The 17315-nt window shown below is 42.2% G+C and overlaps 2 protein-coding genes across 3 annotated transcripts in view; one reads left to right on the plus strand and one right to left on the minus strand.

Moving 5' to 3' along the window:
• The window catches only part of LOC135493045 (uncharacterized), a 111500-nt gene that overhangs the window by 51798 nt on the left and 42387 nt on the right, over positions 1-17315 (minus strand). The gene's annotated exons all lie outside the window — the stretch shown is intronic.
• On the plus strand, positions 14239-17288 carry LOC135492878 (uncharacterized). Its single transcript, XM_064779568.1, has 2 exons — positions 14239-15481; positions 17242-17288. The coding sequence occupies exon 1, from the start codon at positions 14376-14378 to the stop codon at positions 15435-15437; it is 1062 nt and encodes a 353-aa protein (XP_064635638.1). The 5' UTR covers positions 14239-14375; the 3' UTR covers positions 15438-15481; positions 17242-17288.

Here is a 17315-nt window from a genome sequence, read left to right on the forward strand (position 1 = left end):
TATCAGCTTTATACTACTGTTTGAAGGTCAAGAGAACACGTTATACCACTAAGATTTCCAATGCAGAGCTGCCAGCTGGATGAAATATGATTGAACTAATCAGCCATGGTATGTAAATATTACAGGAGGCAACGGAAGATATCCCTAGTTCAGTATGTTGTAAGTGTCAGAGAGGATGAGACTTCTCCATGGACAACTGTGGTATGTCCAGGCTGGGTTGTACAGCACAAGGATACAAAATGCTGTCTGTAATTGAGAGGTATCCTGATTTAACAGAGGTCAAAATAAATAGAAATGACCAGTTTGGGACTAACACCACTGTCTTGTTTTTGATAAGGTAGAGATTACAGGAGTCAACAAAATTAATTTTATTGAGAGAAATTGACCTGTCCTGCAGGTGATTGGAATTTACAATACAAAGGCAGTGCATCACGTATAAGGGGCACGATCGCGCTCGCGCTCCTCCGCGCTCCCAAAATCAGATCAAGGAGAGTGAAAAGTCGCGCTCCTTGCATTTTATAATGTTTTTGAATGTTTTTACACTCAGCTGATCACGGACATTCCCGAGCATTGCCGAAGTGTCTTCGGCAGACCCTGCCTTGGTTTGCAGTACGAGCTTGCTGATTGGCTGTTAGAAGTTTGTCATATTCTTTCCGACCAATCAGCAGCTCCGTCTTTCACAGCATTAACAACATGGCGTCGAAGAAGAAAAAAGATGATGATCTGGCACTGTGCAATTGCACACATTTCTCAAATACCATAACTCTGACAGCTTCGGGTACAGCACATATATGAAAGACGGCAAAACGTACGTCTGTGGCGTTTATTGCAAAATATGCGCCCGTTATGCTGATCGGCTGAGAGGGGACTTTCGTGTGCGTGGGAATGCCGGAGAAGCATCGCTGACATTTTGTACTGGGACTGATTTTGTGTCGAGCTGGACTCCGAAGAGGCACTTGTCAAACTCTCTCTCACATTCGAAGGCTCTTAGATACAAGGAAGAAGAAGATGATTCAGCAGACGTCGTTGCTGTTACTAGTGTTAGTTCAACGGCAGGTAGGTGCACAGTCACACTATGTTTTACGCTTCTAGCATGTACATGTATACACAGTCACAGTGTAGTGCAAATGTCATGCATGCACGCATGTACACTTAATCGAGTGTTGCTAATATGCAAGTTGCAAGTTGCAAGTAGGAAATGCAAGTTGCAAGTAGGAAATGCAAGTTGCAAGTAGGAAATGCAAGTTGCAAGTTCGAAATGCAAGTTGCAAGACGAAAATGCAAGTTGCAAGTAGGAAATGCAAGTTGCAAGTTGAAAATGCAAGTTGCAAGTTCGAAATGCAAGTTGCAAGTTCGAAATGCAAGTTGCAAGTAGGAAATGCAAGTTGCAAGTTGGAAATGCAAGTTGCAAGTTGCGCAAGTTACAAATATATTTTCATCAAAATTACAAAGATCCCTTCACAAAGTTCAACCAGCTAAAGCCCACAACAAATAAAGGTTTGTTTTTTTATGTAAACAGTTTCTCAACCAAGTGATGAAGAACCTTGTCAATGAAAAACATTCTAATTGTTTATATCGGCCAGTGGGTTATTTTGATCTTGGCAATTAAATGCTTACATTATGTAACCATACTGTGGTATCCATTCTAGAATTAAACCCTTGTATAAACAGATAGTACCTTGGGGATGGGGGTCAAATGGATATTTGGGTCATTTCTATGAGAGGGCTCTGTTCTTTTGTATGTACTTCCTGTTTTAAATCCTATCTTATTTCAACCTCGTATTATACATTAATTAATACATAAAGACTGAGCTGATACGGTATTGTTAGTCTGAAGCTTTATCAGTACAGTGTTGTATCTGTCTTATACATCATATCATTATGCAAGTGGACTTGTAGCCTTCTTGGTAGAGAAGCACCACTGACCTCATGTGCTTGGATGGAGTTAGCTGGTCCTTGAATATCATCTGGAGAATTATCACATTCTGAACAGAAGTCACTTCCGTCCATCATTTTGCGTTTGCATCGGATTCAAAGACCACAGAGACAAGATATTGGATAAGGTAAGGAAAAATGATATATATATGTTGCCCTATCGTTATCCTGGTCTCACTTATGTGGGTGGGCCCGGGAAAAGGGGGGGGGGGCTATTAGGCCATGGTTGGAATACATACTTTAGTAGGGCTTACATTAGGGGATTCTTTGGAACATCTTCTTAGGTGAATTTAGGATGGTTTTCTCTGATAAGTAGCATGGAAATGATGATGATGATGATGATGTGGGTGTGTCCATCTCTATGCATGCACATGACATGCATCAATGAATGTGCTGATGCATGTCATGCACTGGCCATCTCACATTAAATAGGCCTAATTAAGGTCCCAAGCCTCATAATATAATATAATTTACCATTAAAATGGGAAATCCACATGAACTTGTTGTCAAGTAGGGCCTAAAAGTGTCTAAAAAATGTCAAAAAGCATCTGGTTGGGAGTTTTTTTTTAGCACCTGTTACGCAATAACCATTGATGCTAGAGAGGTGCGACCTTCACTATCGAATATATAGGCCTAGTTTATGCTGGTACCAGTTGCTCTCTTCTACGTTACCTGTATCAAATCTTATAAGAGATAAAAAATCTTTTGCCCGGACAAAGTTTACCCAGCACCGTCCTGGGTAAATCTTTTCCTTACCCAGGATGACATCCACCCTTTTGGCGTGACTATCCAGCAGAAAGGAGGCCATTTGGGTGTATGATACTAAATTTTTGGGCCAGTATCACAGATAATGGCAAGGCAATGTTTGATGTCTTTTACTTTTTTAACAAGACTGGGTACATCTAGGCGATAATGACCAGAACAACATCCAACTTAGTGAATAAGGGAATTTATGACAACATGTTTTCTCTTTCAGACAGTTCATCATGTTCAAAGTTCCGATCACCTTGAAAACGAAGCCTCAGACACACGATCTTCCTTCTTTCGAGGAAAATGAACTAAGCAGCCTTCGTGAAGTAGGCAGGGGGACCTATGGCATTGTGTATGTGGCCAACAAGAATGGCAATCGAGTTGTTGTGAAAACGAGTCTAGCAAAGCAACGGCATGAAAAGGCTCTTGTCCTGAAGGAAGCTAGGCTTATTTGTAGCCACAGACATGACAACATCGTCAAGTTCTTAGCCTTTAATGAACGATCTTCATCGATGCTGCTGGAGTTCATGGAGTTCCAGTTCCAGTTGCTATCGATTGACAAGCAGCCTATAAACAATCTTGGGGAACTTCTACAGGAATGTGACGATCTATGTGATTTCGAGAACTTCGAGCATATGCAGGGCTTTATCATGAAGGATGTTATATCAGGATTGGCCTATCTACACAGAAGCAATGTTGTGCACAGGGACTTAAAACCTGACAACATCCTTGTGTCCAACCAACATTTTTTAAATCCAGGTTCCTGCATGAAAGACCTGTGGAATACATGTCCAGTGATTGCGAAGCTGACAGATTTCGGTGAGGCTCGGTCAGACCTCATACAAACGTTTCAACTGTCGCGGAATACTCGAAAGCTTGTCCAAGGATCAGCGGCTTTTATGGCGCCGGAGGCCCTGCTGGAGACCCTTGTCACTGCAAATTTAGGAGATTTGAAGAGAATGGACATCTGGTCATTAGGCATGGTTGCACATTCCATGTGCAATCCAGACTCAAGCTTCCCTTACAGGAAGGAAGTGGAAGAATCAGAAGAAATGAATCAAAGGAAATATCTGGAACGTCACATGATGAAGAAAAGGCGACCATGCAATCTTCCGAAATATGAACTGACCCGGAAAAGATATTGGGATCCGGTTCATGAGGTTTTCCTGATTTGCTCGGTATTTGACTCAAAGGAAAGGCCGAGTATTGAAGATGTTCAACGAATCTTCAGCAGAAAGATTACTCCCAAGCCTGAAACAGATGACGATAGAGGAACCGGTAAGTTATTCATCAAAATTCCCATTTTACATTCTACCATTCAAACACAGCGGTTATCTTCCCCATTTATCTCTTGGCAGGAGCTTCTGTACACATGTACATCAGCTCTTTTTACCGTCCACCTAATTCCAGGGGCCTGACATGCTGTGCTGGGTACTTGGTGAAAGTGGTTGGTTGACTTTGGTGATCAGTAATTTTGGCATGTGCAGGTTTAACATTGCAGCACCCACCTTATTTTCTGAAGGAAGTCAGCCACGGGGGTGTGGCACTGGGGTCTTTATCTCCATAGACAGTCACTATTGTTTTGGTGGCAGAGGGACCCATGCCATCCTATTCCTCTGACATACATAGTAGGACACGCAGATGCAGGGTCCATATGCCTTGATGCTCAAGATAGGCTGGTACTAAAGCAACTGAACAAGTGCGACCTCCTCTCTGAAATAGACACTCTCAGCGATCAAATTCACACAAGGGTATGCAATTATCTGTGGTTTTTCCAAACATTTTGTTCTGAAAATGAATCACATCGCGGATACTATAGGAAGTGATACGATAAACGGTATTTATGGGTGGTACATCTCCGCAAAATTAGACGTTCCCTCTCAATAAACAAATCACCAGGTATAGCTTAATCTGAACGCATCCATAACTCAAATAAACGTTAGGTGACGAACTGCTAGTTTTAACAACGGATAGAGAGCAATGTAAACAGCCTGAATTGGAATTTACAATCAAAACCTCTGTCCATGCAATGCACCGAGAAGAAGCATGTTTCAAAAACCAGCCAGGATGAAAGACTAGCTGGAATTTGAGTGGCGCCACTGTATTTTCCCCCAGCTCCTTCAGTATTGAACCCTTGGAACCAAGACGTATATCATATTTCTCAATTGAAACAGTCTAGTCAGTGATTGTACATGTACATGTATGTTCCATGTTGCATAAATGATAGATAGCAATACATTCATTTCATTCATAGAACATGAGATGACATCAAGCCACCCTAATGGAGAATCAACCAGTAGTCAACAGAATGCAGACAATCTTCGACTAGAATTGGACTCGACAGACATTAGCAAGGTCGACCACCAAAAGTAAGCCTTTCCTAGGGGTTATCTAATTTTGAAAAATTGATTATATTTTATTTAACATTAAGCCAACTTCTCAGAGTTTTGTTATTTTCTGGTCATCCTAGAAAATAACTAAGTGGTCAAAGTCTGGTTCTTTTCTGATAGCCTACTTAAAAAACAGTACCGTATAAAGAAAAGAAAAAATTCTAATTTCAGATTGTCAGAGCCTAATGTTGATGAAGACCATCAAGGAAGTCGCAGTGCTGAAAGTGTGTCAAACGGCAGTGGACGTTTAAGAGAGGTAAGGAAGATTGGCCATTTACCTACTAGGCGAAGTTGCCATGAAATGAATTTGCGGCTTGATTTCCACACCTGATCATAAATTTTGTTTGCTCTCAAATTGTGCACAATCATTTGTATCTGTATGGTCAGTGACAATTCATGAACACTGTGGTCAACTACACATAGACGCTAGGCGTTTACCGCATAGTTGAACTTTCGAAAGCAGATGCTATATTTGTCAAAGCACATTTTGGTTGCCTTTGATGCCCAAATCAATCAATTAACACCGGGGTCTCGATTTTTTTATACTGGGTAACCAATTCTTTATCTTGCGTGACATTCTTTAAGTCATTCTAATTTCTATCTTGTAATAAATTCTAAACGCGATGTAACCCTTGCGTTGAAAAAAAGTTCTGTCTTTGGAGAAATAGGGACATTTCCAGCATTCAGTCCCAAAGGGAAGAATTCAGGTACAAATGAAACATTCTATTGTGGGAAATTGTACGAAGTTTGAAGGTTTTGCTGAGATTTGAGGCAGAAAATGTAAAGAATCTTTAAAAGTCGTACACCCTAGACGCCATCAACTTTTGTCTAACTTCACAACACAATGCACTCGATTCACTGCAAGTAAGCAAGTCGGAATTGCGTCAATGCGGGTGAACGCCTGGCAAGTATCTGTACGTTGACCACAGTGATAAATCTTACACCAGTGTACATTTATATTATGTTATCATTTTTAATTCATTGTGAGAGACATGCAATATTTCACTGAATAAGCTCTGCTTTAAAGGTCACACAAAAATCGTACAAACTTTTGTTAGAAGTCCGTCTATCCACTTGGTGGACATCCTTTCAACAAAATAGTGCGCCAACATCAGACATTGGCCCCAAGTATTGGTAAATTGGTCACATAATTTATTTTTAAGGACAACAATGACTTTGAAGAAATACCGGACATCATCCATCAGCCTAGACAAAGACATGAAAGACATGGACGAAAGCCTTATCAAGTAACGTAAGTACAATACGTAAACCTATTAGCCAATCTCAGCTGATCTGAAAATATGATCGATACCGAAATGTGACCAACGCCCTTGCAATTGGCTCACCGATGGTATGATGTCAGATGATTCATGGGTTGGCCACCAGGACGAAAGGTCAAAGATGAAAATTTGCATTTTCTCCTTTACGGGTCCGAAGAATAGGAGAAAAAATATGGTAATGTACTTCTACTAATGGTACATCGCATATCCTCCGATTTTTTATTTGACCTAAAACTTTAGAACAGAATATATACGATTACTCACGAAAAATTTGAAAAATATATGGTACTTGGTAGGTTTTCCAATATTTATAGCAAAGGTACAATAGCCTCCGCATTTAAATTCTTTCGACCTAATTTTCCAGGTCGCAGGGTCAAGGTCAGATAATTTTGTCCTTAAATGTCCTTAGACAACTCTGCCGCCCATGGCAAAATGAAGTACAGTTGGTTCAATGTTAATTCTGGATTTATTCCAACTTAAATGTGCCAACTCGTAAAGTTGACCATTTGTCCATCAGACGTCCTGTTTATTAAATTAACCCTATTTTTCCTCCTCCTGGCTCCTCAAATAGAGGGGGTAGACCCAGAGGCTGTACACCGCACCTTATTCAGTATTCTTTATCATACCAAATTTTGTTTCTGCTTTCAGAAAGTCACTAACAACTGTGCCACATGAACCAAAAGACCAAATATCGGTGAGTAAGATATTTCATTTGTTTGTGGTCTTTTCTTCCTTTTGAAAGGAGCAGTGTATGTGTTGCAGAAAACTGTAAATGAGAGGGCCGCTATTTAGAAAAACCCATAGGGCACCTTGATTGACAGTTGAAGACTCATGACATTTACCATTGACCATCTACTCTTAGAGTATAGAAGGCGTCAAGTGTGGCCTGAGCTGGATTTGAAACGTTATTTTAGGGGTCTAAATGTTTGGTTCATAAATAGACTAATAAGAGATGACAAGAGCAATGCAGGGTGTGGCTTATGCCCCCGACCTGGTCCAGAAAAGATGTGCTTTTCTAAAGAAGACAAATGTAGAATATGTTATGTCCCATCATTAGATGCATCCAACACGAACATTTGGTTGAGCTGTTTCCAATGAAAAGGGAGAAATTGCACTGACTTTGTTTCCACATCTAACCCTGGTCCTCTTGTGGCCAAACGATGGATCGTACAAGACCGAAACTTAGTGTCCAAGTCAATGTTGTTACCTAGAGGTACATATGTATCAAATTTGGTCTCAATAGCTTCATTGGTTGTAAAGAAATGAAACTTCAATTCAAATTCAAATTCGTAAATTCAAGTACACTTTGACCTCTGTGACCTTGAAAAGTAGGTCCATTAGATGGCGGATATGATGCAAAGCTATTGTGTCACACATGTGTTGGACAGGGTCAGAGCTGGCTGTTTACCGTCCCTTTCGGGGTGGTCGGGTCTGAAGGGGTTAAGAGTACTTTAAGGTTGATGATATCAGATTGCGACTGCCCTGCTTCAACTGGCGATTCCTTGCTAGAGATGGTGACCATGAATGACTCTGGTGTCAGATACATCCTCCATGAGGCCGAAAATTCCTGTAGATTGCACTTGAAATTGCCACCATATGAGAATCATACAATATTCGCCATCACTTAAAGCAGCAGTGTACTGCCTGAAGTTATGCTGGTGACAAATTAGTCAGTTTGTGCTTGAATTTTTATTCTATCTCTTTTTGCAGGATGATGAGGAGGGATATGCAGTATTGGGAGACTTCCACCAGGCCTCCGACTTGATATTTAATTATGCATTTGCCGGTTCTCAGTGCACTTCCATGAGTGTGATGGCAATTGTACTTGCCCTTCTCAAACCACCTGAGAATTGGACGAAGTTTACTCTTCACCAAGTGCTCATTGAGGGACACCGGGCACATGCGGAAGCACTGGAACGTCTCGGATGGCCAGAGAATAGGACAGACTTGACAGTAGATATTGATGAGATTTCCGAGATCCAGACTGGTACTCTAGATGAACAGCACATACAAGCCAACATTGGTGTGTTAACAGAGCCACAATTCGGTATGGAGATGAAGGGTTTAATCAATGAGCAGGTGCAGGAGGAGGCGGATATTTCATATGTGCTGAGAGTTGGTGACCGATCCAACGCAATATTGCCAGGACGGAATGGAGCATGGTTTGTTTTTGACAGCCATGCCTGCCAAGCAAAGGGCATGTCCGACCCAGATGGAAGTGCATGTTTGATAGTATTCCGATCGAAACAGAAGCTCATTCAACACCTCACAAGACGATATCCTGATGACGGGCAGCAGATAGATCTGTTCAAGGTTAATGTGCATAGTTTGGCAGAAGAAGGTGAGTAATTGTCAAGAATGGAATGAGTGGTGGTCAATGAAGTGATAACGATTTACCATATAGTTTTTTAAACACTGGTAATCCATGGATTAAAAACGCAGCACACTGCAAAATCTGGCTTGCAGCTATTAATTGAAAGGGGATGTACAAATATACTAAAATTGCACCAATAATCATCGTGATGAAGAAACAAAGAAAAGTTCCAACTCTGACTAGGACTCTAAATCCACGACTTCGACAACACTGCCTCGCACAAATGTACCAACGCCTTAGCCCTCTGAGCTAAATCGCCATTCTTAAAAAGAATGGTCATTTATTGTCGAGGCAACCATTTTCAGTTGACTAAGATGTCTTTCAACCTAAGACTGTAGGCCTATCAAAAGAAAACCTTTTCAGAATTCTCAACAGAAACCATTTGCTTTCAGTTATTGGTCGTAGAGATGACAGAAATCAAGGAAACTGCAGCAAGAGAGATGAAACATCACCTGGTAAGATTATTTTTTGTTTTAGATTTAGATTTAGATAGCATTTTTGATGTTAACATGAAAACCTGGAACGTCCCCTGTCTTTGGTTGATGGTACCACAGAAAATTTGCGTCTGTCAGACCGCCTGAGATAGAAGATGGAATAAATAAAACAACATGGGTGTCTTCCCTACCTTTGACGAAGGTGTCCCATAAAATTCATGTCCACGAAAAAGAGCGGTTCTAGAAATTAAGATTCAAACACTAAGATGGTTGCCTGGCCGACATCTTGGAATTTGGGTCGGAACCCAGTCAAAGATACCACAAACAATTTTAAAGTCTAATGGGCCACGGGTTCTTTTTAAAGGTCAGGTTCTTTTTAAGGTCGGAATTCATAAACTAAGACGGCTACCTAGCGGCCATTTCGGATTTTGAATTGGATACAAAATCAGTATGTAATTTACATTTAGGTAGTCGATGGGATGCCTAAAAACTGAAGTAGACATGCTGGATTACTTCACTTTTGGGCAGAGGGTGAAAGTGAAGGCTGAAAATTGATAGGGAACATTCAATGTGCTAGGGCAACACCCCATAGAAATTTCCGGTGGGGTGCCTATGATTTCTCAACAGAAACCATTTGCTTTCAGTTATTGGTCGTAAAGATGGAGGAAATGAAGCAAACTGCAGCAAAAGATATGAAACATCACCTGGCTTTGTCAAAACAGGTAACATTCTTTTTGTTATGATTTTTGCCACATAGCACTCTTGTTGTTAACCCTTTCAGTGTCGATGTCAACCAATTTCCAGCCCTTTGACCCTGACCAGAAAATGGACGTGGGGACATGTTTTTCACCCCCAGTGCTGCCACCAGTCGCAGTGGAAACAGGCCTTAATGCCAGCGTTAGTGAATTACACCGATTGTGCAACTGGGCCCGGTAGTTTAGGCAGGGCCTGCTTACCTACCTATAGTTCTTATCATATAAGTTCACTTTTTTCAGATGATCTCCTGATATCGTCTATTGACAGCACAGATGAGACTGCTACAAAACCGAAGAAGAAGAATAGGTATAGAAACGACCAGTATGATCTAATACATTGGGCAGAGTGCCAGCCACGAAAGGTAGAGGAACTTCCCCATGATATTGATGGGTTGAACACGTACCATGTTCCTTGCAGTTAAAAGAAGGTTATGATGAAGGTCTCCAAAGATGGTAGACCATGGGCACGTTACTGTCTAAGTTCAAGAAAGGGATTTTCAGGAGAGCGGAGACTTGCTCATTGCAAGGGATCCCCAATATTTGTGAATGGGGAGTGCCAGTTTCGGCAGATGTATGGCAGCCAAAATCGAAAACAATTTAAGAAGGAAAGTGACACTCAGGTGTGTTTTTCCTGCGGTAAACCTGCTGAGAGTGTTGAGTGCCCAGCTACAAAGATTTGGGAATTTCGCAAGGACTTTGTGACAATTATGCACACTGGTACACATACATGTGTAGCCACAAAACCCAAGATTTCGTTGGATGTCATTGAAAAAGATCTGAAGCAAAATCCAGGTATCACTCCAGGTAAAATAGTTTCATCAAAAATGATGAACCTCATGTCCTCAGAAAACTTTCAATGGGAAAATATAGAGGAAGTCGCAGAACAATACACTGACCTTAAGCGAATGCACAATGTTCGGCAGAGACTGAAAGCTGACACGTCTCCGGGCGGTGAAAATTTTGAAGCACGAGCCGCATTTAAACATAAATGCGATGAGAAGGACCAGTTTTTCATCTTCCGCATGAACAACAGGGCGTTCAATGGTGAGCATTCTTACGTGTTCAAATCAAGCAAAGGGATGGTCGAACTGATGCTGGCGATGGACAAAGATGGGGGAGGTGTGCTTTCCCGAGAATATGCCTATGTTGACGGAAAGCACGACCATTGTAAAGGATTTGTCACTCTGACCCTTTGGGTCTATCACCCTGTCATGCGAAGATTGGTACAGCTAGCCATCTGTGACACAGAAAAGGAGGACACCACAAATTTACGAACATTCTGGACAACCATCAATGCGATGGTCGCAACAGCAACTGAGACTGACCAGAAATTCAACCCTCACGGATTTGTGGCTGACGAGAACCATGCCAACTGGCGCAGTATTGAGCAGGTTTATGGGGAGGATGGAGTGAAAAGAACAGTCTCCTGTGAATTTCATTGGAAGCAGAGTGTTCATCGGCAGGCAAAAAATGATGCCATCACATCAGGTTGGTGAATTCACTGAAATAACAAACGAAATGCTTACCGCTTTAACCATTGCTGACTACAATAGTGCCTGCGCCAGAATGACAGAGTTCATGAAAAGTGGCGTCACGGAAATTGAACATTGGTTCAACTGGTGGCATAAAAGACGCAGCCACATCTTCAGGGCATTCAAGCCAAGTGACGCACCATCATCCAACCTTGCTGAAGTCGGTCATGCCAAGATGAGCAGTATCGGGAAAAAAAACATGACGCTTCTTGACACAGCCAAAGAAGATGTTATCGGAGCGATCCGTCAAGAAGCGGAGATCAAGGGCTTCTACGAGGGAAGATGTCCTGGGGGTCGTGGTCGATCTACAAAGCAGAAGAAGGCTGACCAGTTCAAGGCAGATAAAAAAAGAGGTGCTGCCTTTTCTAAAGAACTGGACCGAATTTATGTGCCGGAGAGCGGTTCTCATCGCCCTACAGAACAGGGACCTAAATCTAAACGCCGAAAGAAGTCCCAAGTTTCCAATACGCCAAAAGAGCAGAGGCAAAGAAATGAACCAACTCAAGAACAAGGCACGGCCTTCAAACATGCTATGGGTGCAAGCATCAATTTGCAGACAAGTATAAAAAGCCACCAAATGATGTAATTCTCAAAACATTCCTGAAGAGGACATACATGGTTAATGGGGAAGAACGCGTTGCTTCCAAGACTTCTGCAACATACTTCCATTTGAACATCAACTGTGTTCAAATCAGTCAAATTAGTCAAATTGTTGTACATGACGAGGTGAAACCTGATTTATCTGAGGGACACAAGAGAGTTCTCACCAAGTTTGGCGTGCACCTTTAATAATTCAGTTTTCAAACAATCTAACCTGTCACTCGAGGTGCCCCCCACAACAGAAGTCTGACACCGCATAAGTCTGACAAGGGAGATATCTTTTCTGACCTTTTCCCATAAGTCCGTCACACAACAAGTCCGACATTAAAGAAAAAGGTATCACAAGTCCAACTTCCCATAAAGCCACTATCCAAATCCCAATGGATGCTCTGTTTTTGGACAGATGGGACGTCTGGTCAGACCTATGATACTTTTTTCTTGAATGCCGATCGGACTTGTGGGGTGTCAGAAATATGATGTTTCAGACTTATGGGGAGGAGGGCACCGTCACTCGACTAGAAAGGAAAACACACTGGAAAATTTTGTAGTCTGTGTACCGAATTTTTGAACTTGTTGTCCTTAACTGCCAGTCAAATTTATTTTCATTCCAATACAAGAGATGCTAAAAATGCTTCTCGACCTATGACAACAGGTGAGCACATGGTCCCACTTGACCATTTTATTGTATTTCACCGTGTAGTGCGATATCTATTCATGCATGTTTACTGTCGTTCGCAAGTACGATTCATCTAATACATGTGTTTCTGTCCTGATAGCAATTTTGCTCAAAGGTTAATGCTGTTTAGAGAGCATGGCCTGGTCAATTCATAATTTTGATTGTACATTGTATTTTGATTGTATACCGGTAGCTATATATCATGCCAAGGCTACTATTATCTCGATCAATCTCATGTCATGCATGTTGCCTGACTATGCCTACTGGACATTTTTAGCATAGTCTATATTGGGTTGTTCACTTTCCAACGTTTTCACTAGGTTGCTAAGAGTACTCTTTCCCTTAGACCCCCCACCCCGGCCCTCATAAAGAGTAGGCCCCCTACAGTAAAAAAATGTTGATTTTAGAGTTCTAGATTCTAGAGTTTACAGTGAGCTTGACCACACACATCCCCGGCTCCCAAGAGCGCATACTTTAAAATTCCACTTAGCTGACACATTCTAATCAAACTGAGTCCAACTATAGGGTAGGGTAGATGAGCAATGCAAAGAACAGCCCAGGTTAAAAGGATCAGATCTGATTTTGCCCTGGGCTCTTCCGTTGTCGCATTGTCAAATTGTCCGACCGCCTCAATTCCAAGGGCCAAATTCATGCATGCAAGTATGATTGATAAAGCTGCCGATCGGTTAGGGCCTATAAAAAGAGTGTGTTGACTTTTTTGGTCAAATGATAACTGGTGTAAAGGTTTTAAGTGTCCTGGGTAAAGTGTCCTATGAACAATAGCTTGGCACTGATATAGAGTTAGGTTTGGGATCAAATAGATTTTGTAATATTCAAAATACATGCATGCTGTATTTTGGACGAAAGCGCGACAAAGGCAACAAATCGCGTCCGTGGGTATAAGCCTTTACTGTAGTTTTAAGTCTAATTTTAAGTTCTTTGGCACTATCCTAGAATTTTTCCCACGTTCCGGTTATGGGTGGTTTCTAGAGAGTTGAAGTTGGATGCTGTCTAGATAAATGATTTAAGAAAGCCAGGAATTCCATTGCATATTTCAATATTGGGTTTCTTGATCTGTTTTCATCACATTTTGTGCATGTTACGTAAGCCCTATAGTATTTTTAGCATAAATTACCTTTTTGGGAAGCCCAACCAATTTTTGCCTCCTATGGGCAATGATCAAAACTGAAGCTAAACACACTCAAGGTCAAGATTTCTATATCCTTTAAACATTAATCATGTATATGCGTGGTTGCACGTGATTTGGAGTAGTGGGATAGATACCCTGCCAGAGCCACTGTGTAGTTAACTGTGAACTGGCCGAATTGCCAAGTGTAGCGCTGGTTGTAGCATTCCTTGATTTCTACTGAAGGTTTGTGGAGAGACTGGGTGTAAAGAGCTGAGAGGGGAAAATCATTGATTTTGCATGGTTGGGACCAAGAATTTTACGTCGACTTAGGGATTTTGGCGACTAAGAGATGGCAAGTTAGAAAGTTAGAAATTATAATTCTGTTTCATCTCATTATCACGTCACTACGTGATCACTTGAGATAGTGTACGCCCACTAGCTCCTCACTTGTGACCTTGCTACGCTCCTTGCAAGACGTTCTTTGTTTTACTTCCACTTGTGACCCATTTCGGATTTTATCATGGATTCTGAAGTTTTGGACTACATTGATGATGATGATGTTCAAGCGGGCCCCTCTAATAAGGGTGCCACGGATACTAAGGATGCCGGGGGACCTTCCCTCGGTGCAATTCTGCTGGGTATGTCCCAGACATTAGAGCGCCTTGATAAGCGCATGGGCGAAGCAAATATTGTTGAGCAGCCCAAGAAAAGAAAAGTCACACAAGAAGCGCTAGACGCTGGTGCTGACGATGATGTTGAAATGGCCGACGATGATGATGCTGAGGCCCTGCTGGCAGGATCGTCTGATGACGATCACCCTGCCGAATATAATGAGGAATCTGAGGACGACGATCCGTTTTCCTCGATTGCAGATGAGGTCGTAGAGACCGAGAAGTGTGGCCCTGAGCTAGGGGCGACTCTTGCCAAAATTATAAATAAACGGTTCTGGGAACCGACGGCCCTTGACCTAATCAAGGAAAAACAGGCAAATTATGCAAAACCAAAGAACTGTGAGGCTTTGACGGTCCCACAGGTCAACCCGGAGCTAAGACGCAAACTGTCCAAAGAGTTGAAAAACCAGGACAAAGGGCTCGGGTTTTGCCAAAAAGATCTGGTGAAAGGGTCTATTGCAGTTGCTCAAGCAACTCAAGAAATATCCAAGCTAATAAGCAAGGACAAACGGGAGCCGATCATTAGAAAGCTCACCGACGCTCTAGCGCTATTTGGCCATTCTAATTATTCCCTTTCAATGCGACGGAGGGAATTGATCAAACCGGGCCTAAAAGCCAAATATGCCGGTTTGACCTCCGAAACGGTCCCTCTCACGAAAAACCTGTTTGGGGACGAGATAGAGAAGACCTTGAAAAAAGTTGGTCGTACGGATGATGTCGGCAGAGATGCCGCTATCAGTTACAGAGGAGGCCACCGTAGTTATGGTTCAAAAAACTACGGAGGCTACAACCCCCAATACGGCCGGGGGAATTATCGAAACAACCAATACAGGGGAAGAAACTCAAGAAAGCCCTGGCCCAGACAATCATGGAAGAAGCAGCCCGGCAGCGGGACAGCAGACAGAAAGTAGAAACTAGGATTGTCACTCCGCAACCCAGCTCTCCAAAAGCTGTGGTGAGTTGCTGTCTCCCTTCTTCTGCATGCATGAACTACCAGAAATTTGTAGATAATACAATTAAGATTTCAAGATCTGAAGTTGAGAACTTTGAAGCCGGCAGAGTGGCTAAATTCAAAGATAGGTGGAAAAACTATACCTCTGACCCAGTCATTTTAAACGCTGTGTCGGGATAAAATATTGACTTCATACAACAACCATATCAGGTTAAGCCACCTCATGAGACGAAATTCACCGAGGAGGAGGGCGCAATAGTTGACAAAGAGATCTCGCAACTCTTAAGAAAGGGTGTGATCGAAGAATGTGATGAAACGGTACTCTTCCGAAATAAGGAGGGTGAATTTATTTCTACTGTCTTCACCCGCCCCAAAAAAGATGGGACGTCTCGAACAATCCTGAATCTAAAATATTTGAACCGGTTTGTTGAATACCACCATTTTAAAATGGAATCGCTGAAAACAGCTGTTGAAATGATGACACCAGGCTGTCACATGGCGACAATTGATATCAAAGACGCCTACTACTCTGTACCCATTTCAGAGAAGGACAGAAAATACCTCCGATTCCATAGAAAAGGGACAAAATATCAGTTCAGGGTCTTTCCCAACGGACTTGCCCCTTGTCCTCGTATATTTACCAAACTTTTGAAGTCTGTTGTGGCAATGTTGAGGAGAAGTGGAGTACAACTGGTAGTCTACATTGATGACATTTTTACTTGCGCTGGAAGCTCGTCGGAATGCCAGCGCAATGTTCGCCTAATTGTTGAAAGCTTACAGACGTTGGGTTTCATAATCCACCCAGAGAAATCATCTTTACACCCCAAGCAAACAGCTACTTTCTTGGGATTTGATCTCGAATCTTTATGCATGGTTGTGAAAGTTGCAGCCAATAAACGACTAGGGATAAAAGATGCATGTAATGAACTCCTCCAACTAACCAATCCCAGGATAAGGTTTGTGGCTGAAGTCACTGGGAAACTAGTTGCAGCATGTCCGGGTGTGCAGATGGGACAACTTTATTACCGGCAACTTGAGAATGAGAAAATCAGTGCACTGCGGCTTTCCCATGGCAACTTTGAAGCCCGGATGACATTGTCTGACCTCGCGAAGTCTGATCTGAAGTGGTGGGTCATAAACATTGACAGTACAAGTAAACCACTCTCCCTTGGCAACCCAGACTTTGCAATCTGGACTGATGCTTCAGATGCTGGATTCGGTTTCTCAAGACCGGATATTAGTGTGACCAATGGGGACACATGGAAACCAGATGAGGCTGGTATGCATATAAATGTGAAAGAAATTACTGCTGTTTGGTTTGCATTAAAGGCGCTGTGCCCTCATGAAAGAGATAAACATATAAAAGTATTCACTGATAATATGACCACCTTGGCGTACATAAGAGACTTTGGTGGGAGCCATTCCTTGCAATGCAACGAAGTGGCCAGAAAGATTTGGGTTTGGGCTAGGGATAGAGACTTGTGGATCTCTATTGCCCATGTTCCGGGTGTTGATAATGTTACAGCGGATCGGGCTAGCAGGCACTTTGATCATGAAACAGAGTGGATGTTGGACCCAGATGAGTTCAGAAATATTATGCAACATTATCCAAAATTCGATATAAAGCTCGACCTTTTCGCATCGAGAAAAAACTATCAGTTGGATAGATTTATATCCTGGAAGCCCGATCCGGATGCAGAGGCGGTAGACGCATTCACCTTGAATTGGGGAACTGAAACATTTTATGCTTTCCCACCTTTCAGTATAATCAGCCGAGTCCTTCAAAAGATCATCCAGGACAAGGCCTCCGGCATCCCAGTGGTTCCAGACTGGCCCA

The sequence above is a fragment of the Lineus longissimus genome, chromosome 8 (assembly GCF_910592395.1).
Source record: "Lineus longissimus chromosome 8, tnLinLong1.2, whole genome shotgun sequence".
Lineage (NCBI taxonomy): Eukaryota > Metazoa > Nemertea > Pilidiophora > Heteronemertea > Lineidae > Lineus > Lineus longissimus.